The 27,140-nt window shown below is 49.0% G+C and overlaps 1 protein-coding gene across 7 annotated transcripts in view; it reads left to right on the top strand.

Annotated features, from left to right (window-relative positions):
- Positions 1–27,140, top strand: part of LOC140735760 (GON-4-like protein) — a 67,002-nt gene that overhangs the window by 15,955 nt on the left and 23,907 nt on the right. For 4 of the 7 annotated variants that reach the window (XM_073061218.1, XM_073061213.1, XM_073061214.1 and 1 more), the window contains 15 exons: positions 851–925; positions 1,888–1,938; positions 2,891–2,941; positions 6,057–6,152; positions 6,880–6,999; positions 7,579–7,665; positions 8,916–9,113; positions 10,819–11,008; positions 11,629–11,721; positions 13,170–13,210; positions 16,994–17,094; positions 17,944–18,142; positions 20,806–20,892; positions 24,550–24,736; positions 25,292–25,436. In XM_073061218.1, the coding sequence (XP_072917319.1) occupies positions 851–925; positions 1,888–1,938; positions 2,891–2,941; positions 6,057–6,152; positions 6,880–6,999; positions 7,579–7,665; positions 8,916–9,113; positions 10,819–11,008; positions 11,629–11,721; positions 13,170–13,210; positions 16,994–17,094; positions 17,944–18,142; positions 20,806–20,892; positions 24,550–24,736; positions 25,292–25,436 (1,721 nt within the window). The remainder of the gene's footprint in view (positions 1–850; positions 926–1,887; positions 1,939–2,890; positions 2,942–6,056; positions 6,153–6,879; positions 7,000–7,578; positions 7,666–8,915; positions 9,114–10,818; positions 11,009–11,628; positions 11,722–13,169; positions 13,211–16,993; positions 17,095–17,943; positions 18,143–20,805; positions 20,893–24,549; positions 24,737–25,291; positions 25,437–27,140) is intronic. The other 3 variants (XM_073061215.1, XM_073061217.1, XM_073061216.1) reach the window with 3 other exon arrangements.

Raw genomic sequence — 27,140 nt, 5'->3', positions numbered from 1 at the left:
GGTTACTCTCTCACCCCTTCTCTTCTCCCAGCCTGCTCATCACCTCTCTCTAATTCCTGTCCTCTTCGCTCTTCTGATCCACTGTCCTCTCCTATTAGATTCCTACTTCTTCATTGCCTTACCTTTCACCCCCCCCAGCTTCTCACTTCACTCACCACTCTCTGTGTAAAAAAAAATTTACCTCTGACATTCCCCACCCCCATATACTTTCCTCCAGTCAACCTAATATTATAACCCTCTCGTATTAGCCATTTCTGCCCTGAGAAAAAGTCTCTGGCTATCTATGCCTCTTATCTTGTACACGTGTCAATTCTCCCCTCATCTTCCTTTGCTCCGGAGAGAAAAACCCAAGCTTGCTCAGCCTTTCCTCATAAACCAAGCTCCCTAATCTAGGCAGCGTCCTGGTAAACCACCTCTGTGCCCTCTCTAAAGCTGCCACATCTTTCCTGTAGATGAGGCACCCAGAAATGAATATAATATTCATATAATCAGTGTTTTAAACGAGCTGCAACATCATCTGGCTCTTGAACTGAATCCCCTGACTAATGAATGCCAACACTCCCCCTTAACTTGCTCCGGTGTGAGTTTTGAGTTCAGGAGTCGGGATGTCATGTTCCAGCTGTACTGGGTGTTGGTAAGGCTACGCTTGGAGTACTGAGTGCAGTTCTGGTTGCTCTGCTGTAGAGAGGGTTCTGGAGGCCATCACGGTGTATGGCCATGGAAGCAGCAAGGGTTGGAGTGGTGGGTGGTGAGTACAAGGGATCTTAGGGCGAGGATACAGGAACTATCCTCCAGTTGGAGTCTGGGCAGGCAGGAGATGATTCTGTGTCTCTTCTCTTACCCCGAGCAGGAGGTGATCACCAATGAACACGTAGTGGCGATGATGAAGGCAGCGATAAACGACACCGAGCAGCAGCACATGTTTGTGAGTCTCTGAATGTTTGTCACGCGCTCGTTTCTTGTACGTGGACTCTACAGGCACTGACTGTTGGACTTGAATGGCTTAATTGTCTAGGTGTCCCATCCATTCTGCCCCATCATCCAATCAGGCCTGAAACAGTTTTCCTCTCAGCTCCTTCTCCCTGTAACCTTTGACACTCTTACTAATCAACCATCATATCTTAAAATGTACTCAATAGTTTGGCTTCCACAGTCACCTGTGGCAATGAATTCCATAGATCCATCATCCTCTGGCTAAAGAAATTCATCATCTCTGTTCTAAAGGGACATCCTTTATTCTGAGTTTTTTCTCTTTGGTACTAGACACCCCCACTATAGGAAACATCCTTTCCACATCTACTCTATCTATGCCTTTCAGTATTCCGTAGGTTTCAATGAGATCATCTCCCACCCTTCCTCATCCTTCTAAACTCAGGCCCAGAGCCATCAGATACTCCTTATAATTCCTGTCTCTGCACTCCAGTTTCCCTGGTACAACTCTTGGATTTGCTGTGTCCAGCTGGCTCTTGGAGAGAGGGCCGTGGGGCTCTCGGGGATGGGACAGTGAGGGGGTAGTGGCGCTCTCGGTGTGCGAGATATTTTTTATTCTTTATTTAGAGATTCCGCATGGAACTGGCCCTTCCAGCCCAGTGAGCCGCACTATCCAGCAGTCCAGCTATTTTAAGCCCAGCCTACTCACAGGACAATGTGCAATGACCAGTTAACCTACTAACCAGTGTGTCTTTGGAATATGGAAGGAAACCAGAGCACCTGGAGGAAACCCACATACTCATGGGAAGAACACACAAACTTTCTTACAGGAAGCCCTGGGATTGAACCTCGAACTCCGACACCCCTAGTTGTAATAGTGTTACACTTAACTGCTACACTCCTGCAGCGCCCTAAATCATATATAATAATTCTAACCCCATGGCTTTATCTTTTCAGGAGCCCAAGATGACTCGCTCCAAACTCAAGGAGGTTGTGGAGAAGGGAGTGGTGAGTTCAGGCTGACAACTGCTCTGTTAGTCATGCAGAGATCATGAGAGCCAGGAGCTTTATACGATAAGGGGTGGGGGAGTTGGAAACTGGAATCTAAATGGGGGAGAATCTAATGGCGTGAGAACTCGAGCTGTAGCGACACAGGTTGTTAATTACGAGCACTGGGCTTCATTCCCAGAGGGATGAATTTGAAAAGCAGAGAAGTACTTGTATTGAATTTTCACTGGGACACAGTTCTAGTCTCCACATCCTTAGGTTAGACCACAGTGCTCAGTTCTGCACAAGTGCTCGTGAACCAGATCCCTGCACTGCTTTGTGGGCAGCCTCAGGGGAGGTGAAAGCTACGGGAGCAAACCCAGACAGAATATCCGGAGTGGAGCCCCTAAGGTGGCTGGATGTCATTGAACATCCTTCCGGCAGCTCCGCTTTCCTCTGGACTGCACTGGCGAGGCCGAAAGGGGGATCTTGACGACTGGATCTCCGTACTTTCCACCCAGGCCTCGAGACAGACGGATGCCATCATCCCCTTGTTTAGACCTCACTGTGAGAGCCATACACAGCTCCAGTCTCCGTATTCCTTGGCAAGACCACAGTGGGAGAAATGTACACCATTTTGGTCTCTGCATCCCTGGGTCAGATCCCAGTGAGTCTGGTTTTCATATCCCTGGATTAGAAGACACTGGGAGCGTGCTGATCTTGCAGGCTGCCCCTGTGTTGGACATTGACACAAACGATACATTTCACTGTACATCTGGCCAATAAAGCTAATCTTCACTCCGCTGCTCGTCACTGCTCAGGGCTGACGGGGGAAGATGCTGCACCAGGGGGGTGAGGAGCAGGTGAGAGCTGATGCCCTTGGGCGAGAGAGTCAGAAGAGAGATTGAGTATATAAACCTCAGTGCCCAGCCGCGTGAGAGGCAGTCACTGGTTTGTCATTAACTTTCTGCAGGTTCCTCCAACGTGGAATATATCCCCAGTGAAGAAGGAGAAAGAATCCAAGGTTTGTGAAACTTTTTGATGTTGGCTGCAGCCTTAGAATGTAACAGAAGGAAAGGACGAAGCTGCCAACTCCCTGGGTGCTTGCTCAAGCTGCCTGCTGTTTGGGGTAGAGGAGTTGCTCACATGCAGGGGTTGGGTGATCGATGTAAGATGCAGGGTTAGGGCATTCTAACCCCCCCCCATGCCTGCTGATCCTTTAAGCTAAATGCACAGCAGGGAAACAAAGGTTCAAAGGTAGTGTCGGAGAAATGTATACAGTATACATTCTGAAATTCTTTTTCTTTGCAAACATCCACGAAAGCAGAGGAGTGCCCCAAAGAATGAACAACTGTTAAATGTGAGAACCCCGAAGTCCCCCTCCAGCGTGTAAGCGGCAGCAAGCAACAATCCCCCTGCCCCCACCGGCAAAAGTAAAGCGCACCCGCTGCCAGCACTCAAACGTGAGCAAAGACACAGACTTGCAGTTACCCCAAAGACTACATCGATACTACGATAATTCGACATGCTGCAGGCTCTCTCTCCCCTAATAAGGGAGAAAGAGGTGACTCCATTTTCCAACGAGCGGGACAGGTAACAAACAGCTCGCTGGTTTACGATGTTAAAAGTCCGTTACATCACTTTTCTCGAGCTCTGTGCCTGGAGATCACAAGGACCCGGGTCCCCAGGCACACAGCAGATGTTCCGACTCCCCCAATGACACACGGGTCTCCTGTGGCAACACCGACCCTGGATTTGCCCGTCTGCAGTTACTTGAGATCCCAGGCTTCTGAATCCGTGCCGAGATCTTGGGCTGAGACTTTGGCTTGCCGAATAGCGGCCGATTGTGGAACCCTGAGAGCAGGTCCCATTCCGGCAAAGAACCGGCTATTTGTTTACAGCCACACCGGCTAGCAGTCCCACAATTTAACCCTAATCATAGGACAATTTTCAATGACCAATTAACTTACTAGCTGGTACATCTTGGGACTGTGGGAGGAAACCAGAGCACCCAGAGGAAACCCACGCGCACATGGGTACAAACTTTGGATGCTGGAGTTGAACTCTGAAGTTTCGAGCTGTCATAGCGTCTGGCTGACTGCTACGTTACTGTGGCGCCCCAACCCAGGCAGCAATCTAATCTGTTCTCATTTGCTGCACGTCCGTCTAATTCATCTTGTTCCAGTCCAAGGGCCTTTCAAATGTTATTATTGTACCTGCCTTAACCACTTCCCCTGGCATGAAGTTCCACCTACCCACGGACCTTGGCATGAAGAGGTTGCTCCCTAGGTCCCCTTTAAATTTTTCCCTCTTACCTAATTCTCTAGTTCCCATAATCCTGGGAAAACTGTGTGCATTCATCCTATCTATGCCCTTCATAATTTTATGTAAGATCATCTTTCAGTCTCCTGCACTCCAGTGAGCAAAGGCCTAAGCCGCTTAGCCTCTCTCTATAACTCAGTCCTGTGTGCTGTGGCAGCATTGTCATTAATCCTTTCTGCATTCTTTCCAATTTTCCTCCAACTGGATGACCAAAGCTGAGCGCAATATTTTACATGTGGCCTTACGAAAATTTTACATAAATATCTCTCCCCTTTCATCTGAAACCTGTGCCCTCTAGTTTTTGGTATGCTAACCCTGGGAAAGAGACTGCGTGCATTCATCCTATCAATGATTTTATACACCTCAATAAGATCACTCCTCGATCTCCTGCGTTCCAAGCAATAAAGCACTAGCCTGCCCAGCCTCTTCCTATAACTGTATGTGTTTGCACTCTTTCCAGTTTATTGATGTCTTTCCTATAGCAGGGTAACCAAAACCCGACAGAAAACTCCAGGTTTGCCCTTATAGGTTGTGAAATCTGTTGCTTTGTGGCAGCAGTGTAGTTCAAGATGTAAAGAAATTACAATGTTAGCATAATAAATGGTGCAAACGAGGATTAGTGAGTTATTATTTATGGACCATTCATGTATCTAATGGCAGATGGCCTGATGCCATTCCTGAAATGTGGAGTGTTGGTCTTCAGCCTCCTGTACCTTCTCCCTCCCTAATGGTAGTAATGAGAAGAGGGCATGGAAGGCTAGTGCCCACGATTAAGATGGCCGAGTTTACAACTTCCTGCAACTGTTTCCGATCCTCTGCAGTGTCCAGACTGAAGACCAGTGCGTCAAACGTTGTCTTCTCACCACTTGGTGGCACTATTCTGCATTACCCTATAGCCTGACCTCACTGGGCATCACAGGGATCAAACTTGTGTTTAATGCTGAGGGGTCAGGACGGCATTTGAGTTGGGCTGCTGAATGGGGGTAACTCCTATCTATCAGAGAGATTGTACAGAGTTGAGGAAAAACTTTTTCACCCAGAGAGTTGTGGATCTATGGAATGCTCTGCCTCAGAAGGCAGTGGAGGCCAATTCTCTGGATGCTTTCAAGAAAGAGTTAGATAGAGCTGTTAAAGCTAGCGGAGTCAAGGGATATGGGGAGAAGGCAGGAACGGGGTACTGATTGTGGATGATCAGCCATGATCACATTGGCAGTGCTGGCTCGAAGGGCTGAATGGCCTACTCCTGCACCTATTGTCTATCAGAGAGACCGAGTGCTCCCCACACAATCACGACCTGGCATGGAAACACCAAGGCCATTTTACGGAAAACCTACAAAAAGTAGTGGATATGGCCCAGTCCATCACGGGTCAAACCCTCCCCACCGTTGAGCACATCTACACTGAGTATTGGCACAGGAAAGCAGCATCTGCCATCGAGGATCCCCACCTCCCCGGCCATGCCCTCATCAGGAAGAGGGTACAGGATTCCCAGGAACAGTTATTACCTCCAAACATCAGGCTCTTGAACCAGAGGGGATAACTTCACTCACCCAACACTGAACTGTTCCCACAACCTATGGACTCAATTTCAAGGGTTTCATCTCATATGCTCGATATTTATTGCTTATTTTTTGTATTTGCTCCGTTTATGTTTTACTTTGCACACTGGTTATTTGCCCATCATGTTGGGTGCCGTCTTTCATCAATTCTATTGTACTGTGTTTGCTCACATAAAAATCAATCTCAGGGTTGTATATGATAACCTATATGTGCTTTGATAATAAATTTACTTCGAATGACAATGACTTGTGTTGCAGGCTCCCCTATTTATCGACATCCCTCTGGAGGAAGAAGACTCGTCTGATGAAGAATACAAGCCCGAGGAAGAGGAGGAAGATGAGACTGCGGAAGAGGTATGCACTCCCGTTCAGCACCTACATCGAGGTGTCGGTGCGTGGCATTGATGTTTGCTGGTAATTGGCTATTGTGCACGTACTGAGCAGCAGGGCAAAGCTTTCTGTCTGTGTATCATGCAGTCAGTTCATGGCAGGTGTACGTACATTGAGGTAGTACAAAAGGAAGAAAACGTGTGTGATAAGGTGTTACAGCTACAGAGAAAGTGCCGTACAGGCAGACAGTAAGGCTCAAGAGCTACAAGATCTATATCAAGCTTCCAAGAGCTTTATTATGGTCATGCACAGAGGTACAGTGAAAAACTTAGTTTTGCATGAATTCCATACAGATTATTCATTAAGCCCGTACGTTGTTGTAGCACAAGGGACAAACAATAACAGAATGCAGGAAAAAATGTTACAGTGCAGGCAGCCAGTAAGGTGCAAGGACCATAACAAGGTGGATTGTGAAGTCAAGAGCCCATCTTATCGTACTAGAGAATAGTGTTATAATAGCAGGGTGGAAACTGTCCTCGAACCTGGTGTTACGTGCTTTCAATCACTTTGTGTCTCCCCTCCCCCGTCCCTCTCTCCCTCCCTCCCTCCCTCCCTCTCTCACCCTGGCCCCTCTCCCATGCGTCACCCTTTGCTCTCGCGCCCCTGCTCCTTCAGGAATCACAGGCTGCAACTCTGGAGTTGTACGTGTTCTCTTTGCCGCACCCCCTAACAGAGTTTCTCCAATCTGCAGAGCTTCCTGGAGAGCGACAACGAGAGCGCTATCTGCTCTCCCTCCGCTGGCCGTCGACCGAAGTTGACCCAGGATGTGCCCGAGGTACTGGAGGTGGTTGAGGGTGCCTCTCCAGTTGAGGTGAGTGGGGTACCCTGCAAAGTGCCCACGAGCACAGTAGCAGACAATTTCCCCACAGCTGTTGCTGTTTCCCTCCCACCCAGTCCCTTTCTCTTCCTGTTCCCTCATTCTTTTACCCTCGATGCTCAGCTGTTAAACAGGGTATCATCCCTTCAAGGGAGCAAAGCTGGAGTGTGGCATACAGTTTTAGTCATCCTGTCACAGGGAAGATGTGTTACGCTGGAAAAAAAGACAGAGAAGATATATGAGGACGTGGCGGGGGCTGAAGGGACTGAGTTATAACGAGAGGTTGGTCAGCTAGCATTTTCTTCCTTGCAGCGTAGGGAACTTGAGGGGTGGATAGATTCACGAGGGGTGAATGCATACAGTGTTTGTCTCAGGGAATGGGAATAGAACTAATAGGCATAGGCTTAATGTGAGGGGAGGAAAAATTTAAAACGGACCAGAGGGACAGCTTCTTCAAACAGAGGGCGATATGTTTATGGAATGAACTGTCAGAGCAAGTTGCAGAGGTGGGTCAAATAGACAATTTGTGAGGAAAATTTTAGAGGGATTTGACACAGGCATCTTGGTTTGCAGGGGCGAGTTGGGCAAAGGGCCTGTTTCCATCCTGCAGATCCTGGAAATATTGAACAACACACACAAAACGCTGGAGGAACTCAGCAGGTCAGTCAGCATCTACAGAGGGGAATAAACAGTCGACATTTTGGAGTGAGACCCTTCATCAGAACTGGAGAGGAAGAATGAAGAGGCCAGAATAAGAAGGTGGGACGGGGAGGAGTGCTTGCTGGCAGAGATAGGTGAGACCAGGTGAAAGAGTAGGATGGGGGAGTGCTGATGAAGTAGGAAGCTGGGAGGGAATAGGTGGAAGGGGTAAAGGGTTGAAGAAGCAATCAGACAGGACAAGACAGTGGAACATGGGAGAAATGGAAGGAGGAGAGGAAACCAGAGGGAGGTGATGGACAGGTAGAAAGAGAGAGGGGATGACCAAAATAGGGAATGGAAAAAGAGAGGGAAAAGGGAGAGAAATTACCAGGAGTTGGAGAAATCAATGTTAATGCCATCAAGTTGGAGACTATGTCATAAACTGTAGCTCATCCAACCTGGGTTTGGCTTCCTTGTGCAGTGGAGGAAGCTGTGGACTGAGATATCAGAATGGGAAGTTGAATTGAAATGGGACTTGCTGCGTCTCTCCAACACTTTTTCCGTGCTGTCTGATGACAGTAGGTGTTTAAATCGACGGTGGGTAAAAACAGAGACTGGGGAGTTGTGAACCAGAGGGCAAAGGCATATGGCGATCATTAAATGAGTCACAACAGGCAGGCTTTAGGGTTTGGAGTTAAATTGGAAACTGGGTGAATATTTGGAAATAAAGTCTACAGAAAGTCTATTGGAAGGAGGTACAGGAGCCTTGGGTCCCACACCACCAGGTTCAGAACAGTTATTGCCTTTCAAATATCAGGCTCCTGAACTGGCATGGACAACTTTGCTGAACACTACACTGAACTGACTTCACTGACTCGACAACTCACCTCAGCATTATTTAATTATTTTTTGAATTTATTTTGCACAATTTTTGTCTTCTTTTGCGAATTAGTTTTTAGTTTTTATATAGTCTTTCATAAATTGTATTGTATCTCAATTTTTCTGTAATCTTAGAGCTGTATTTGGTGACATTTATGTACTTCGATAATAAATTTACTTTGACTTTCGAAAGTCGCCAATAAAGTGGGAAAAGAGTGATTGGTGGAGTGCAGAAATTCGATGGGCTGAGTGGCCTCTTTCAGTGTGTCATGTTTCTATTCTTCTACAGCCCTGCCAGGATAAGAAGCGAGTGCTTATATTCATGTCTGTGAGTGTGGTTGGGGACAGGGTCTCTGCCGCTTTAGTTGCTCTGTTGCTCTTGTGTTCCCCAGCAGCCACATGAAGAGGAGAAGGTGGAGGGGAGCAGCCCAGCTGTGAGGCACCTCAGTGTGGAGGTGATGCCCATGGGGCCACCCCCACTGCCACCCGCGGCCAAGCTGATGGCCAGCAAGGATAGCACCTTCATGAAGAAGCTCTATACGGTGGACGAGGAGCTGGCATTGAACGAGACCTGCCTGGACTCCTATCAGGTACCGGGGTGGGGTGGAGACCGAATTCATCTCACAGGCACACGGGCTGATCATCCATTCTCTGGTTAACCTTGTACATTTAATCGAATCTCTGATGGGACAAAGTATTGGAACCAGTATAGGCCAGAGAGTTTTACCTAGAAAAAGAACAGGAGCAAGCCACTCAGCTCTTACCGCCTGTGGTGTTGTTTCACATGATCACAGGGTTCTCATCCCTCCTCTCTCCGCATGTCCCTGGATGTCTTTTGATCTAGAAACCTATCTGCACCCTCCTTGAATGCTCATTGACTTGACCTTCTGTGGTTGGAGATTCCCCAAACTTCATCACCTTCTGAGTGAAACAAATTCTCCTGGTTTCATTCCCCTCAGGTCCTGAAGGAGGAACGATGCCCTGAATTGGCTATTCCAGAGACCTCTGTTTAGGTGCTGCTTCAGTTGTTGACCCAGCTTGTTCAGTTTTCTCTGGCGCATTTTTGATTGGTGACCAACTCACACAAAACACTGGAGGATCTCAGCAGGTCAGGCAGCGTCTACGGAGGGGAATAAACAGACAATGTTTCGGGCTGGGACCCTTCATCAGGACGAGAAAGGAAGTGGGTAGAAGGTGGCAGAATTGATTGGTAGGATTCTTGTGGAATTAGCTCAGGGATGTTTTTGAATGTTTATGGTGTGTACACGTGCAATGAAAGACGTGCTTGCGGCACGAAGCATCAGACGCACCCTGGAAAAACATTATGCAAAACAGAACAGAATTAGAACAACATCACCCCCTGTCCTTTGTAGGGCGAGGTGGTAACCCTGAGGCAATGATGAGGGTGATGCGGGTTGGTTCAAGATGCGAGTGGTTGAAGGGAAACCGCTATTTTAGATCCTGGTGATGTGGGCTTCATAGTGACTACAACGGTGCTATACAAATGCAATTCTTGTCGGAGTTTATTGCAGGGATTTGGGGATTGGGCAGTGATTATACTGATGGACCTGGGACCCTCTGCTTGCTCCCCCTGCCCCAGGAGAGTTTCCGGGAAGGAACCTCGAGGAGTGGTGGGGGGATTAGAGAGGAGGGAGTGCTGGATCTTGCCTGCACGATCTAAGTCCCAAAGAGGGTCGCCAGTGTAAGTGCCCGATGATCACATTTTCCTCATCCCCGCCTGCTCTGGTTTCTTCCCACGTTCTGGAGGATCAGGGTTCAAATCGCGGCGCTGTCTGTAGGGAGTTTGTACGTTCTCCGTGTTTCCTCCCACAGTCTAAAGATGTTAGGGTTAGTGGATTGTGGGCATGCTATGTTGGCACCAGAAACGTGGCAACACTTGCAGGCTGTCCTCCAACACATCCTCTCAAACTCTGTTGGTTGTTGACACAAAATGATACATTTCGCTGAATGTTTGGATGTAAATGTGACACATAAAGTGAATCCCCCTGTCGGCCTTGCCGGGATTCTCAGGAGGTGGGGCCTGGTGTCCGGTGCTATCCTTCTTCCCCTCCCCCTCCCCCCCAACTTGTATTCTGGCATCTTCCCCCTTCCTTTCCAGTCCTGACGAAGGATCTTGGCCTGAACATTCGACTGTTTATTCACTGCCGTAGATGCTGCCTGACATGCTGTGTTCCTCCGCTACTTTTGCTGTGGAGGAGGGTTGGTAAGTGAGAGGGGTGGCAGCATCATGTTAGCGTTTGGAAACAGCTACTGACGCCCTCTCCCTGCCTGCAGAGCTTCGACGAGTCACTGATCGCCTCCCGCACCCGCTCGAAATGGCCACTCACCAACGTGTCGCTGGGGCTGCTGGAGGCGGAGCTGAAGGCGCCGGACATCACGGCGGACATGTACGAACCGGGAGCACAGGAGGATGTGTACTGGCAGACCTGGATGAAGGCTGTGATGAATGACCTGGACTTCGAAGGTGAGCTGACGGGAGCACGGGGCCAGGCGAGGGCGTTCACCTGCTGCCTCGAGGTTGTCGCTCCAGGAGAACTTGGGTTGCATGGTGGCATAGTGGTTAGAGTAACACTATGACCAGGGCAGCGATTTGACTTCAATTCTACCGCTGTCTGTGAGGAGTTTGTACGTTCTCCCCATGACCGCATGGATTTCCTCCCGCATTCCAAATATGGGTCAGTAGGTTAATCGGTCACATCAGATGTTGGGCTGAAAAGGGCCTGTTATTGTGCGTTATTTCTAAACAAAGGGCAACGCTAAAGCTGTAGGTCTGAGGAGGGAGCACGTTGTTGCGGGAGGGGTGGCTGAAAGGGGAGGGAGCGGCACGCTGCAGGAGGGGGCAGTGGAAAGGGAGCACCGTAGGAGGGAGGGCAGTGAACAGGAGGCTAAGCACCATGGGAAGGGTTGATTGAAGGAAGTAAGTACTGTGTTTCGGGAGGGAACACCACACAGTGATGAGGCTGAAGGATGACAAGGAATTAAAGTGTATATTGAAATATATCCAATCCTTTCCTTCCCTTCACCCTCGGTTCGCATCGCCCTGCTAACTTTCACAATTTACCTCCCTGCACCCCCAACTCCCAGATGATGAGGATGATCCCGAATATAACTTCTTGGAGGACCTAGACGAGCCGGACATGGAGGACTTCCGGAATGACCGAGCCGTGCAGATCACCAGTACGTAGCTGCTGGGTGTGGGCGCGAGCACTTTCCTGTGATTTCTGTGGGTGGGGAGCCCCTCAAGGTAACACCGGTGGGCGAGAACGTTGGTGGGCGTTTATTCAGACGAGACGGGATTGTGAAGCCCCAGCAGTATCTCCTCACTTTTATAAAGTGCTGGTCAGACCACACTGGGGGTATTGTGAGCAATTTTGAGTCCTGTGTCTAAGGGAAAGACCAGAATCGGGTGTATTGTCACTGACATAAATGGTAGGCTTTGTTGTTTTGTGGCACTGCAATACATAACACATTAAAAATAACTGGGGCAAAAGAGGAATAGGGAGGTGGTGTTCATGGGGTGTTCAGAAATCTGATGGCAGAGGGGAAGAAGCTGCGCCTGAAGCATTGAGTGTGGGTCTTCAGGCTCCTGTACCTCCTCCCTGAATGTAGCCATGTCCTGGATGGCGAGGGTCCCTAATGGTGGGTGCTGCTTTTTTAAGATTGGTATTGGTTTATAACTGTCGTATGTGGGAGATACAGTGTAAATCTGCACTGTAGTTTGAGCTTGAGGGGCAGTTCCTTAGCTGGAGCATTGGAATAATACAGTGCGTGAGGAGTCCACTCAGCCCTTCCATGTACTAGCTCTCCAGCACACTGCCCTACTGGAACATCTGAACTATACCCTGCAGGAACACATTTGCCCCCTCATTCTACTCCACCATTCAACAGATCCTTCACCTGCTCCTTCCTTTCCAACTTCCCTGTCCTGGGATTCCTCGATTGTCCGGCCCTATCAATCCCAGGCAAAAAAAAATATCATCCATGACATGCCTTCATCTTGTTACTTCATTGGACAGGAGGTACAGGAACCTGAGGAACCACACTCCAAAGATTCAAGAACAGCTCTCAACTCTCCACCACCAGACTACCTCATTATCCATTTTATTGTACTAGTTATTTATTTCTGTGGTTGTATAGTGTAGTGCCAGCGACCTGGGTTCAATTCACACTGCTGTCTGTAAGGAGTTCACACACTCTCCCCGCGACTGTGTGGGTTTCCTCCGGGTACTCCGGTTTCCTCCACGTTCCAAAGCCGTACAGTTAGGGTTAGTGAGTTATGGGCATGCTGGAAACTTGGTGACAGAAACGGATTGTCCCCAGCGTATCCTTGGGCTCTGTTGGTAGTTGACACGAACGATGCATTTCACTCTGTCGATGTACATTTGACAAATAAAGCTAATGTTAATCTTTAATATTTATTGCCTTTGCACTCTACTGCTACCACAATTCAACACAAATTTCACGTTCTCCAAGTCAGTGCTAATAAATCTGGACAACAACACACACAAAATGCTGGTAGAACACAGCAGGCTAGGCACTAGTAAATCTGGATCAGATTTGGGAACTCAGTCAGGATTGAGACCTGAGGAAATCCATAACGACTCACTTTCTTTGTGTCTCCCCAGAGAAGGAAGTGAACGAACTGATGGAGGAGCTCTTTGAGACGGTGAGTTATGAAGCCTACCTCTCTGTCTCTGGTGTCCTGCTGTTTTCCTTCCCGGCATTATCCACTGTCCTGCCGTTTTCCTTCCCGGCATTATCCACTGTCCTGCCGTTTTCCTTCCCGGCATTATCCACTGTCCTGCCGTTTTCCTTCCCGGCATTATCCACTGTCCTGCCGTTTTCCTTCCCGGCATTATCCACTGTCCTGCCGTTTTCCTTCCCGGCATTATCCACTGTCCTGCCGTTTTCCTTCCCGGCATTATCCACTGTCCTGCCGTTTTCCTTCCCGGCATTATCCACTGTCCTGCCGTTTTCCTTCCCGGCATTATCCACTGTCCTGCCGTTTTCCTTCCCGGCATTATCCACTGTCCTGCCGTTTTCCTTCCCGGCATTATCCACTGCTGTCTTTCCCTGACACTGATCGATGACTTGACAGTACAGAGTGTGATCCACCTTCCAGCAGTGGACAGAGGCAGCGGCTCTACTGTACTGTCCCCTTTGTCTGCTTTTATTTTATTCTTACACCATGTCTGGCCACAGCACCCAAGCAGTGTTAATGAACATGGAGACTGGAGCGTCTAAACGCCTAGCTCCCCGAGAGCAGGGGACGCTTGCCACTTGGAGGATCAGTGTTAATGAACATGGAGACTGGAGCGTCTAAACGCCTAGCTCCCTGAGAGCAGGGGACGCTTGCCACTTGGAGGATCAGTGTTAATGAACATGGAGACTGGAGCGTCTAAACGCCTAGCTCCCCGAGAGCAGGGGAAGCTTGCCACTTGGAGGATCAGTGTTAATGAACATGGAGACTGGAGCGTCTAAACGCCTAGCTCCCTGAGAGCAGGGGACGCTTGCCACTTGGAGGATCAGTGTTAATGAACATGGAGACTGGAGCGTCTAAACGCCTAGCTCCCTGAGAGCAGGGGACGCTTGCCACTTGGAGGATCAGTGTTAATGAACATGGAGACTGGAGCGTCTAAACGCCTAGCTCCCTGAGAGCAGGGGACGCTTGCCTTCATCACACTGGGCATAGAGCCAGTGTCATCTGACTGAACATTGCTCTGGACCATGGTTCATAAACAAAACATGTATCACACACAGCACAAAAACCAAAATATTACCACATATACAGTATGTTAATAATGTTAATAAAATAAAAGAACACATAAACAGTTAATAGCTCGCTGTTCTAGTGATGAGACCTCAGTGGGGGCAGGGTATTCATTAGTCTCACAGACTGAGGGATTAGCCAGTCCGGATGCTCCTGTACCTCCTTCCTGACGGCAGTGGGTCAAGGAGATGGTGGAATGGGCGGTAGGGATATTTAACAACGCTCGGACCTTTTGTCTGCAACACTCCCAGTAAATGTCGCGAATGGGGCGGGGGGAGACCCCAGTGATCTTCTCGATGATTTTTTACTGGCAGTCGCAGAGCACTAGAGCTCAGAAAGCCCTTCAGCCCATCTAGACTGTGCCAACCTGGCTTTCTCCCTGGTTCCATCTACCTGCACCTGGACAACCCCCCTCCACACGCATACAGTGTCTAACCAAATTTTTAAACGTTACAATTGATCTTGCATCCTCCTCTTCCTCTGACAATTCATTCCACACTTTCACCATCCTCTGAGTCAGCAAGTTCCTCATCAGATTCCCCTTAATCTATGACCTCTACATTTACCCAGTGTCAGGTGAAAAAACCTGCTTATGTTTACCCAGTCTGTACCCCTCACAGTTTTGAATACCTCACCTGCGGCTCCAGGGAATTAAGTCCTAATATCGCAGTGATGATTGTACGCTCTAGTATCAATTGTTTGGTGACAATAAAGTCAAGTATAAGGTATAACCTATTCAACCTTTCCCTCTAATTGCGATGAACCTTTTCTGTACCCTCCCTGAAGTTGCCTCATCCTTTCTGTAATGGGGTGAGCGGAACCGACTCCAAACGTGGCTGAACCAAAGTTCTATACAGCTGCAACATCTGTGCTGGAAAGTGCTGGAAAAGGACCCCATTCACCCTGCATGTGTACTGTTTGTCCCACTCATATCAGGAAGGAGGCTACGTAACATGCACACCAGGACCACCAGATTTATAAACAGTTACTTAACCCACGCCACCCACTAACACTCCCCTCCACACCCCCTCCGTCACTGCTTTATCATTTCCTGTCAGAGCTCCCATATGTACAGATATTTCTGTGGATATACAATCAATGTATAGATGCATTTTTTCATTTATTGTGTTTAAGTGAGTTATCCAGTTGAGTTCTTTTGTGCTGCATCAGATCCAGAGTAACAATCACTTTATTCTCTTCTGCACTTGTGTACTGGAAATGATATTAAATAATCTTGAATCTGTTAATTAATGCTCCTAAGGTTCCTGCCATTTCTTGTTCAATGCAATGAAGCCTTCCCAGTACTCTGAATGAATTTGAGTAATGAGTGGTGTGTGATTAGTCATACAGTACAGAAACAGGCCCTTGGGCCCAACTAGTCGATGCTAACCAAGCGAGTCTCATTTGCTTGCATTTGGCCCACATTCCCCTATTTCCTCTTTGTGTACCTGTACCTGTTTGAACGGACCAGGGAAGCGAGCTGGAATATCCTCCTAGAGACGCAGCATGGAAACAGGCCTTTCAGCCCAACTGAACTGTGCCAGCCAGGGTGTCCATCAAAGCTAGTCCCATTTGCTTGCATTTGGTCCCTATATACCTCTAAACCTTTCCTATCCGTGACCCTGTCCAAATGTTGTAAATGTTAATGGTCCTGCCTCAACCACTTCATTCCACAAACTGATCACCCTCTCGGTGAAACCGTTGTCCCTTAGGTTCCTATTAAATCTCTCTCCTCTTGCCTAAACCTGATTGCTAGCTTTGGCCATCTTTATCCCAGGGTATGGGTACCCAGACAGACAGACGCAAGGGGAGACAGACAGATGCAGGTGGAGATGAGGGCAGATGGAGCCAGCCAGGCAGCATCTATGGAAACGAATAAACAGTCAATGTTTTGGGCCGAGACGCTTCTTCAGACTGAGAAGGAAGGGGGAAAATGCCAGCATAAAAGGAAAGGGTGTGGGGAGGGGAAGGAAGCTTGCAGGAAGGTGATAGGTGAAGTCAGGTGGGTGAGAAAGGTAAAGGGCTGGAGAGGAAGGAGTCTGATAGGAGAGGACGATAGGAGAAAGGGAAGGAGGAGGAGACCCAGGGGAGGTGATAAGCAGGTGAGGAGAAGAGTTAAAAGGTGAGAGTGGTGAATAGGGGAAGGGGGATTTTTTTTGGCATCAGAATGACAAATAGATATTCATGCCATCAGGTTGGAGGCTACCCAGATGGAATATAAGGTGTTGCTCCTCCACCCTGAGGGTGGCCTCATCTTGGGACAAGAAGAAGCCATTGATCAACATTTCAGAACTGGAATGGGAATCTGAATTAAAACGTTTGGGCACTGGGAAGTTCCGGTTGTGGAGGATGGAGGGATGGGTGCCCAGTCTTTTACCAGGTTTGGGGAGTCCAGAACTGGAGGGCACATATTTGTGGTGTGGGGGAATAGATTTACAATCTTTTCACACAGAGAGTGATCTGTATAGAGGAGGTGGTTGAGGCAGGTACAACTTACATTTAAAATGCGTTTGGATAAGAACGTGGATGGGAAAGGTTTGGAGGGAAGTGAGCCAAACGTGGTAAAACTGGACAGTGTGAGGTAGAAATCTGTGTGGGCTGGAGGGGCATGGTTCTGCACTGGTCTGACTCTGCCTCAATGTTGAGCTGTGTCCTTGACTATTCTCTCCTGCTCGATAGTTTCAGGACGAGATGGGAGTGCCAGACGTGGAGGAGGAGGTACCAGAAGACGACGTAAAGGAGCAGGTTCTCAGTACCTTCAATACACCCCAGGCACTGCGGTAAGCCCGAACTCCCAAATCTTCAGAGGCACCATGCCCGATCCACACGGTGCGCAGTGCGGCATGCTGTTGTTCATGTATGTGTTTCATGGGACTATATATCCGGTATGAGTAGTAGGAGCTGTTAAGTCTAACGAACAAATGAACAAACCTGTTCCTTATTCTGTTTCCTGCCCCCTCCTGGCCTTGCCTCACATCTTCTCCTTCCTCTCCTCACGTTCCCCCCTCCCCCTGCCTCGCCTTGCCTGGCGTTCCCCCCTTCCTGGCCTCGGGCCCTCTCCTTCCCTGCCTCGCCTCATGTCCCCTCCGTCCCACCCCGACTCTCTGGCCCGCAAACTCACCCTGCCCTCTGTTCCCCCCTCCCAACTGACCCCACTCTCCGCTTCTCGCCTCTGCTGTGAAGGCCGTTCCCTGAGAGGAGGAGTGGTACTGATTTTGGTGAGCGTCACCTCCTTTACTATGGGACAGCACGGTCACAGCCCCAGCCGCTGCTGTTTGGGTGAGGAGGCAGAGAAATAGCTCGTGTCACCTGTGGTTTCTCCGCCCATTCTGAGGCCGATGGTTGCGGAGTGCGCTGATGCCACGAGTGACACTCGAGATCTGTGTTTGACTTGTTCAGTCGGAATGTGGATTTGTCTGGTTAACCTTCTGTGACTCCCCCTCTGTACACCACAACCCCCCCTGTACACCCACCCCTCTGTACGTCACCCCTCCTCTGTGTGTCCTCCCCACTGTACACCCCCCCCCCCCCTTACACCCTCTCCCCTATGGTATTCTCTGGGACCTGTGGCTTGGGGCAAATGCCCAAACTCACTGCCCAGCAGCTATGGTCTGTTGTTGCCGCTGCAGGTTTGAGGAGCCGCTGGCGAACATCCTGACGGAGCAGCACCGTACGGTCAAGGCGCAGATCGAGCAGCTGCGGCAACGCAAGGCTAAGCGGCAGGCGACAGCCACCGAGGCCAAAGGGGCGGCCGGCAGCAGCCAGGAGCCCGAGACCCTGAGTCTGGACCCAGTGCAGAAGCTTCAGCTGCAGCAGCAAATGCAGCAGGTAACTGTGGGGGCGGGGGGGAACAGGCTCCCATCTGCACCCAGCTCGCACCCAGTGACCCATCCCCAACTGGTACACTCCCTCCCGACGTAAACCCCGACTGACTCGCTGTCCTCACTCAGCATCGAAATCCGAATCTGAATCAGGTTCCTCCCATCGGGCAGACGCACGTACCACCAGCTCAAGGACGCGCTGTATTGATCAGACTTGCTGTATGGTAAAGTTGAACTCCTGATCTGTCCGTCTACTTTGGAATGGCCCTTGCAATTTCTCTGTGTATCTGATTCAGATTCACTCAGATTTATTTGTCACATGCACATCGAAGCATGCAGTGAAATGTGTCGTTTGTTTCAACACCAGCACAACCCAGGGATGTGCTGGGAGCAGCCAGCAAGTGTCTGCACACATTCCAGTACCAACGAAACAAGCCCACGAAGCTCAGCAGAACAACACGGAACACAACTAGCGACAAAACGACAGCAGCAAAACAAGCCCCTATCTTTTCTCTACCCCCCTTTCCCCCCTTTCTCTCTCTCAGATTTCTCTCAAATTTCGCTCTCTCTCAAATTCTCTCTCTCCCTCTAATTTCTCTCACTCTCTCAAATTTCTCACTCAAATTTCTCGCTCTCTCAAATTTCTCTGTAACACTGTATTCTACATTTTGATTCCCGCCTGTAAACCCCGCTCTCCCTATTGTCTCATGCACTAGTACGCTGAAGGATAGGTACAATGAAAAACTGGTATTTGTGGTGTTACTGTCACATGCAGAGTGAAAATCTTTTGTTAGTGTGCCTCCCAGACACATCCGACCACAGACAGGCACATCCTGTATGTGCACTGCCACACATTACGTGCCTCAGGGCGGGCTATTCAGCCCCCTACTGTCCCCCAACCCCCTTTTCTGCCGGGACCCTGCAATATTCATTAACACGAGATTCTGCAGGTGCTGGAAATCCAGAGTAACACACAGAGTGCAGGTCAGGCAGCATCTATGGAGATGAATAAACAGTTGACATTTCAGGCCAAGGCCCTTCGTTCTCCTATTCCAGTGTTCTAGTCACTTCACTTTAAACCTCTTTTCATAATGCCAATTACATTGTTATTTAAATATTTATGCACATTTTATTCCATATCTGCCTTTCACCTCTCGTAATTTTATATTTGTTGCATGTTGTGCCCTGACCAACACATCACAGCAAATTCCTTATACATATAAATGTAAAAGGTACATAATCCTTTTCCATTTCAGGAGTTCCTGTTGAGTGTCCTTCTCCACAGTGAGTCCCAGATCCTGCAGGAGCCTCCAGGTTAAGGCTTTCCTCAGTCTCCTCAGAAAGATGAGGGAATTCAGCATGACCCTCACCAGACACCACCAGTAACCTGTCCTGGGCCAACCATATCGATGTCACGGCCTAGAAAGCTACCAATGCCCCTACTTCCTCAGGAGGCAAAGGCACGTTTCCTTTGACCCCCGTTAATCGTTACAGATGTACCACAGGAACCATCCCACCTGGATGCAGTGGTAACTGTTCTGCCCAAGACTGCAGGCAATTTCACTGTCACCAGCCTCCCCTCCACAGACTCTGTCTACACTTCTCACTGTCTCAGTGAAGCAGCCAGCAGAATCAAAGACCCCACCCACCCCTGCTATTCTCTTCTCCTCGCTCCCATCGGGCAGAAGATACGAAAGCCTGAAAGCCCGTGCCTCCAGGGTCAAGGGTAGCTTTTATCCTGCTGTTTAAAGGCTCTCGAACAGACCTCCCACACGCTAAAAGGCTTAGTGGGGACGGCGCAGTAGCATTACGCCAGTGACCCGGGTTCAATTCCCACTGCTGTCTGCAAGGAGTTTGTATCTTCTCCGTGTGTCTGCGTGGGCCTCTGCTTTCCTCTCACATTCCAAAGGATTAGTAAATTATGCTATGCTGGTGCCAGAAGCTTGGAAACACTGTCAGGCTGTCCCCAGTCATTCTTAAACTCTGTTAGTTGTTGACACAAATGACGCATTTCACTGTATCTTTCAATGTTCTTGACAAATACGGCTCATCTTTATCTCATTGTGCACCTTGTATTTGCCTACCTGCACTGCACTTCCTTGAAACATTATATTTTGCATCCTGTTTCCCTCTGTACTCCCTCGATGTCCACGCCTATGGAATGATCTGGCTCGATGGCATTCAAGCAAAGACCTTTTCACTGTTCCTCGGTAAATGTGACAGTTACATCCCTGGCATTTAGGGCAGCAATGAAGGTCCTCCATCACTGGCACTATTCAGGGCATCCTTCATCATGTCAGTAGCTTACACCTGGATTTCACCACTGTCAGCCATGCAAGTCCTGGGTGGAGACTCACGAATACTGTCCAATACAGATGTAGAAGGATTCTTTAATGTTGTTTGCATAACAGTTTTGTTTTGCCAGTCAGGGTTGTTAGCCCTGAGCTGAACCCCTGACCCTGTGGGCCACTCTTAGTCTGACCTCTACCCTTTGAACCAACACATGAAGCCCTGACTCCAGCCAGCATAGCTCTCCAGGTCACCGTGGAATGCAAGCCATGACAAGATTGTGGTCCTCTTGGAGGAGACAGTAATGAACCAAACGTCAGTACCTTCCTGCCTGGCACGGTCACCTCTGTTAAACAAGGGCCTTGTCTTCTGTTTCCCCAGCACGTCCAGCTTCTCTGCCAGGTCCATCTTCTGACCAGCATCTGCGAGGGCCTCCGACAAGAGGCGGATATGACCAAACTGTTCTTGGTGAGTGTGGGGACCTCGACAGTTGATCAGGGAATGTTACAAGTTTTCCGCTGGGAATATTCCAGATATTCCATTGATTCATAATCCTAGCTGGGTCAAACCAAACTGGAATGTGTGGGCTGTGGAGAGAGTGCAGAGGAGAATGTTATGGGTTCAGGTAGGGATATGAACCCTTTCATAGTGGCACACTGGCTGAGTTTACAACCCACTGCAGTGTTTTTCACAATTCTATTCAGAGGCTCCTCCGTACCAGACCGGTGATGCAGCCAGTCAAGGGTGCTCCCCATCATATGTCTGGAGTCTTTGGTGACATGCCAAATCTCCTCGAACTCCTAATCCTCCTCCATGATTGCATCACTGTGTTGGGACCAGGGTAGATCCTCAGTCTCCCTAACGATGGGAAGCACTTCAATAATAAAACTTCCTTGCAATGATACGTATGAAAGCCCCAGTGTTTCTTCCGATTTGGAAGTACCGGCGATTGCAGATGCAGCATCTGTGGGGGAAGAGAGGAAATGTCAAAACCCTGTGGCAATCCTGTTCGACCTGCTCGGTTCCTCCAGCAGACAATTTCCTCTGATATATCAAAGTAAATTTATTATCAAAGTGTATGTATGTCACCGTATACAACCCTGAGACTGATTTTCTTACTGACATACTCAGCATAATAACTGTAATAGAATCAGTGAAAGACCACACCAGCTTGGGAGTCCAGCAGGTCTGCAAAAGACAACAAACTGTGCAAATACAAAGAGAAATAAATAATAATAATGACAAAATAAATAAATGTGAGATGAAGAATCCTTAGCAGTGGATTCATTGGAGTTCTCCCAGTTGAGGGACCTGAATGGATAGGAAATTTTTATGACAAGTAACGTTATTCCATTTCTTAATGTTAATAACGTTAACAATTTCAATTTGCAAATGAAGTAACCAATTCAAGTTACAGGTTTTCCCCGCAATCTGAAGGTAGAGCGTTCCTATGAAATCATTTGTAAACCGAAATGTCGTAAAGTGAAGAAGCAATTACCATTAATTTATATGGGAAAAATTTCTGAGCGTTCCCAGACTCAAAAAATAACCTACCAAGTCAAACCAAATAACACACAAAACCTAAAATAACACTAACATGTAGTAAAAGCAGGAATGATATGATAAATATACACCCTATGTAAAGTAGAAATATTGTATGTACAGTTTAGTTTCACTTATCAAAATCAGGAAGACAGCGAGCCAAAATCGATTTGGAGAAAAAAAATCAGCACGTACACGCATGCGCACACAACTGCCCGCACAAGGCTTCATGGTCATGGTAGTCTTTCTCAGGGTAAACACACGTATAAAGCGGGCGTCTTTTTTCCGTAAAAGCGAAAATCCTCTTTGGTTAGCGAAAACAGGTACTAATGTAGGTCCTTGGTAACAGCGAGCTGTCGTAAAGCGAATGTTTGAAAAATGGGGGCCACCTGTATTGAATTGCATTGAGTTTTGGCTACCCCATTACAGGATGGATGTGGAGACTTTGGAGAGAGTGCAGAAGAGATTCACCAGGATGCTGCCTGGATTGGAGTGTATCCACTGTGAGGAGAGGCTGGGCGAACTTGGGTTCTCCTCTCTGGAGTGGCAGGGACTAAGGGGAGACCTGACGGAAGTTTATAAGATTACGAGAAGCAGAGATGGAGTAGACAGCCAATATCTCTTTCCCAGGGTTGAAATGTTTGATACCAAAGGGGCATGCATTTAAGGTGAGAAGAGATGCATTCAAGGAAAAGTGGGGCAAGTTTTTGTTAATAAAGTGAAGGGTACCTGGATTGCACTGCTAGGGGTGGTGGTGGAGTCAGATGCAATAAGAGGCATTTCAGAGGCTGTTAGATGGGCGTATGGATATGCAGGGAATGGAGGGATGTGGACATCGTGTTGGCAGAAGGGACTAGGTTTTGTTCAGAATTGTGTTTACTATCAGTGATTTAAGTCGTGGAATCTGTTGTTTAGTGGCAGCAGTAGAGTGCAATAATAAGAAATTACAGTGAGTTACAATAAGGAATATGTAAAAATAATAGTTTAAAGAGAGAGCAAGGTAGTTTCATCGTAATAAGACATTGTGCAGATGTTGGAAATCCAGAGCAACACACACAAAGCGCTGGAGGAACTCAGTAGGTCAGGCAGCATCTATGGAGGAGAATAAATGGCTGAGACAGTCCATTAAGATTGGAAAGGGCGATGAAGTCAGCATAAGGAGGGGAGGGAGGTGATAGGTGAAGCCAGGTGGGTGGGGAGGAGGGGGATGAAGTACGAAGCTGGGAGGTGATTGATAGAAAAGATCCACTCTCCTCTCAAACAAGATTCCTCCTTCTCCAGCCCTTTACCTCTCTTCCTTTCACCACCTAGCCCCGCCTCCCCAACTCACCTGGCTTCACCTTTGACTTTGAACTCTTTCCCCTCCCCCCTACCTTCTCATTCTGGCTCTTCCCCTTCTTTCCAGCCCTGATGAAGCGTATCGGCCAGAAACGTCAACTGTTTATTCACTTCCATAGATGCTGCCTGACCTGCTGAGTTCCTCCAACACGTAGTGTGGGTTGCAAAATGGTGAGGTAGTGCTTTTGGACTGTTCAGAAATCTGTTGGCAGAGGGGAAGAAGCTCTGAATAAAACGGTGTGTGGTTTTTCAGGCTCCTGTTCCTCCTCCGTGATGGTAGCGATGAGAAGAGGGAACGTCCTGGGTGGTGAGGGACCCCAGTGATGGACGGCACCTTCTTGGAGACACTGCCTTTTTGAGATACGCTCGGCACAGCTTTGTATTGTGCTGTAGGTTTTCTATGTTTTGATGGTTGGGAGGGTCGTGCCTGTGACGAAGCTGGCCGAGTCTACAACCCTCTTTTGATCCTGAGCATTGGAACCCCTCCGTACCAGTCCGGCCATGCACCCAGTCAGAATGCTCTCCATCTGTAGAAATCTGCAGGTCTTTGGCGACATACCAAATCTCCTCAAACTCCTAATGACATTGAGCCCCTGTCAACCTTTGATTGTTGTCAGGCAGTTGAAACTTTGCATGAATGAGAATCAGGTTTAATGTCACTGATGTACGTTGTGAAATTTGTTGTTTTGTTGCAGCAGTCCAGTGCAAGACAAGATATTCTATAAATTACAATAAAAACACGTATATTAAAATAACTAAGTAGTGTAAAAAATGAGACCAACAACGATAAGGCAGTGCGAGCCTCTCTTACCTGGTGGTGATGAACAGATAGAATACTGTGCGTAGAAACTTCCTGTGGGCTGAATGGCCTGTTCCACGTTTCATTTTATTCAGATACAATGCAGAACAGGCCCTTCAGGCCACACTGTCCAGCAACCCCCGATTTAACCAAGCAATGACCATTAACCCACGAACTGCAATGCCTTTGCACTGTGGAAGGGAACCGGAGCACCCGGAGAAAAGCCTACACGGGAGGACGTACAAACACCTTACAGGGGACGACGGGATTGACTCTGACGCTTTGCACTGTAATCATTGCAATAATCGCTGCTCTGCCATATTTAACATCTGCATTGTTGGCAGGGCCTTTACCCATCAAAATGATTTATTTACAGTGCTGACAGAGACAAGATGAGAAGGGCAGGGTGAGCGAGCGCACTCACTGTCCACTTTACTCCTCCACAGAATGAGCTGGCCAGCTTTGCGGAGAAGGCCAGCGAGATTCACTCGGCCAAGGTGGCCGGCTTTCGATCCTCCTTCTCAACCTGCAATCTGAAGGAGGGGCTGTCGCTGGTGGAGGAGTTCGAGCAACACGTTCGGCCGCACGTGGAGGCTCCGCCGCCCAAGGAGGAGGCAAAGATCAACAGGAAGTGTGAGTGGGTGCCCCTTCTATCACACCTCACCCTCGCAGTGAGGAGGCACCTGGCCTGTCACTCTGTATCTGTCACCCTCCTAGTCAGAGGGCATGCAAACATCTCCCCGCACCCCGTCACTCGCCGCCTACTCTGTTACTACCATCTCACCTTCACCTCTCAGCCCTCCCTCCCTACCTCCCACACACCCACTCTTCTCTACCCTTCCCTGTTTTTCCCTTGCGTTCTCTCTGCCTCCTCCCTCTCTGTTCCTGATTCCCTTTCTCCCTCTCCCCAAGCCCCCTTCCCTCTCATTCTCCCTGACTCTCCATCTCCCCTTCCCTCTGCCTGCCTCCCCACTGTACTCCTCTCCCTCTCCCATTCCCTCCCCCAGCCTGTTTCCCTGCCTGACCCACCTTCTCTCTGTCCCCCCCACCCCGCCTTCCGTGATCCTACCCTCTCTGACCGCTCTCTCTCACATTCCCCCCACTCTCTCCCGCTGCACCACCCTGCCCCCCTCACCCCAGTCCCATGCTCTGCTTTCTCTAAAGCCGGTTCCCTTCCCTCGGACACAGGTGACGAGTCCAGCTACCTGCCGAGAGAGCTGGCCTGGATCCTGGCTACCCGCGGCATCTTCATGTACCCAGAGCTACTGCCTCACGTCGCGCTGCAGCCCAGGCAGCCCAAGGACAAGGCCTCCTTCACCAAGGGCGAGGACAAGTAGGTTCCACGACGTCGTGCTCCCCTGCGTCCTCCTGCTCTCCCGCCGTCTTCCGCTGCCTGATCTGGCTCTGGGTTCGAGGAGTTGTCAGCCCTGCTAGGCTTTTATTCTCAAGAAAGGATGTGCTGGCATTGGAGAGGGTCCAGAGAAGGTTCACGAGGGTGATCCCAGGCATGGAAGGGTTAATGTATGAGGAGTTTTGATGGCTCTTATAGAACAATGAGAGGCAGATCTCATTGAAACCTATTGAATATTGAAAGGCCGAAATAGAGTGGGCACTGAGAGGACATTTCCTATAGTACGGGAGTAGGACCAGAGGGCGCAGCCTCAGTACAGGAGGATTTCCATTTAGAACAGAGATAGGCGGAATTACTTTAGGGAGTGGTGAGACTGGAATTTATTGCCTCGAATGTCTGTGGAGGTCAAGTCATTGAGTATATTTAAAGCAGAAGTTGATGGGTTTTTGACTAGTCAGGGCATCAAAGGTTACGGGAGAAGGCAGGAGGATGAGGTTGGGAGGGATGATAAATCAGCCACGATGAATGGTGGAGCAGACTCAATGGGCCGATTGGCCTAATTCTGCTCCTGTGTCTTTTAGAAGTGTACAAAGTCAACAGGGGTAGAGATAGGCTGAATGCACACAGAATCAAGAACTAGAGGGCACAGGTTTAAGGTGAGGGGAGAAAGATTTAACAAGTGAACACACACAAGATGCTGAAGGAACGCAGCAGGCCAGGCAGCATCTACAGAGAGTAATGAACAGTCAACGTTTCAGGCCCAAAATGTTTTCTAATTAATTAGTTTAGAGATGCAGGACGGATGGGTCCTTCTGTCTCTCCAGCCACGCCAACCAGGAACCCCTGGGAGTGATCAGCACAATGCTTTACAGGATCAGCGACCTGGGTTCAATTCCCACCGCGGCCTCTGAGGAGTCTGTGCGATCTCCCCATGGATTTCCTCCAGGTGCTTCGGTTTCCTCCCATAGTCCAAAGTTGTCAGGTTAATTGGTCAGTGTAAATTATCCTGTGATTGGGCTAGGAGTTGCTGAGCTAGAGGGGCCAAAGGGCCTGTCCCACGCTGTATCTCAGTTGATCAGCCAATGGACAAACAAGCTGCTGACAGAGGCAGCCGGAATTTGACGCTGAACTCCAACGCCCCGAGCTGTAATGGCATTTCTCAGGAAACTGAGGGGTAACTCCCTCTTACAGTGTTGGTGGGTATCAGGAAACACCGACAAGAGGGAGTGGTTGAGGAGGCTACGATGGCAGCATTTAAAAAACATCTCAGTGGGCGGGGGAGATTTAGTGATCTGAGCCAAATGCTTGAAATCGGGACTGGCCGAGGTGGTCAGCATAGAAGAGTTGAGCTGAATGTCCTGTTTCTGTGCCATGTGACTTAGTGATTTTTAGGTGCATGGTGCGGCAGTTTCTGATGTCGGTCTAAGGTAGAACCGTCACAGTGAAGGGTTGGGTCCCCGGAGGGCTGCATTCATCGCTCTACAGCCAAACAAGTTCCAGGCGGATCAGAGTGGGTCCCTACACCTCCCTGTCTCTATAAACCCCTCCCTCCCCATCACTGTAACTGCTCCTTTCCCGAAACCCCTTTCTGTTACCCCCTCCAGCCCTTATATCCCACCCTGTCTTTGTAACCGGGCTCTCCCCTAAACCCTTCCCAGTTTCTGAAAACTCCTCCATCCCCACCTA

The sequence above is a fragment of the Hemitrygon akajei genome, chromosome 11 (assembly GCF_048418815.1).
Source record: "Hemitrygon akajei chromosome 11, sHemAka1.3, whole genome shotgun sequence".
NCBI lineage: Eukaryota > Metazoa > Chordata > Chondrichthyes > Myliobatiformes > Dasyatidae > Hemitrygon > Hemitrygon akajei.
Note: the sequence above shows the minus strand (reverse complement) of the source record. Positions and strands in the feature narration are given on the sequence as shown.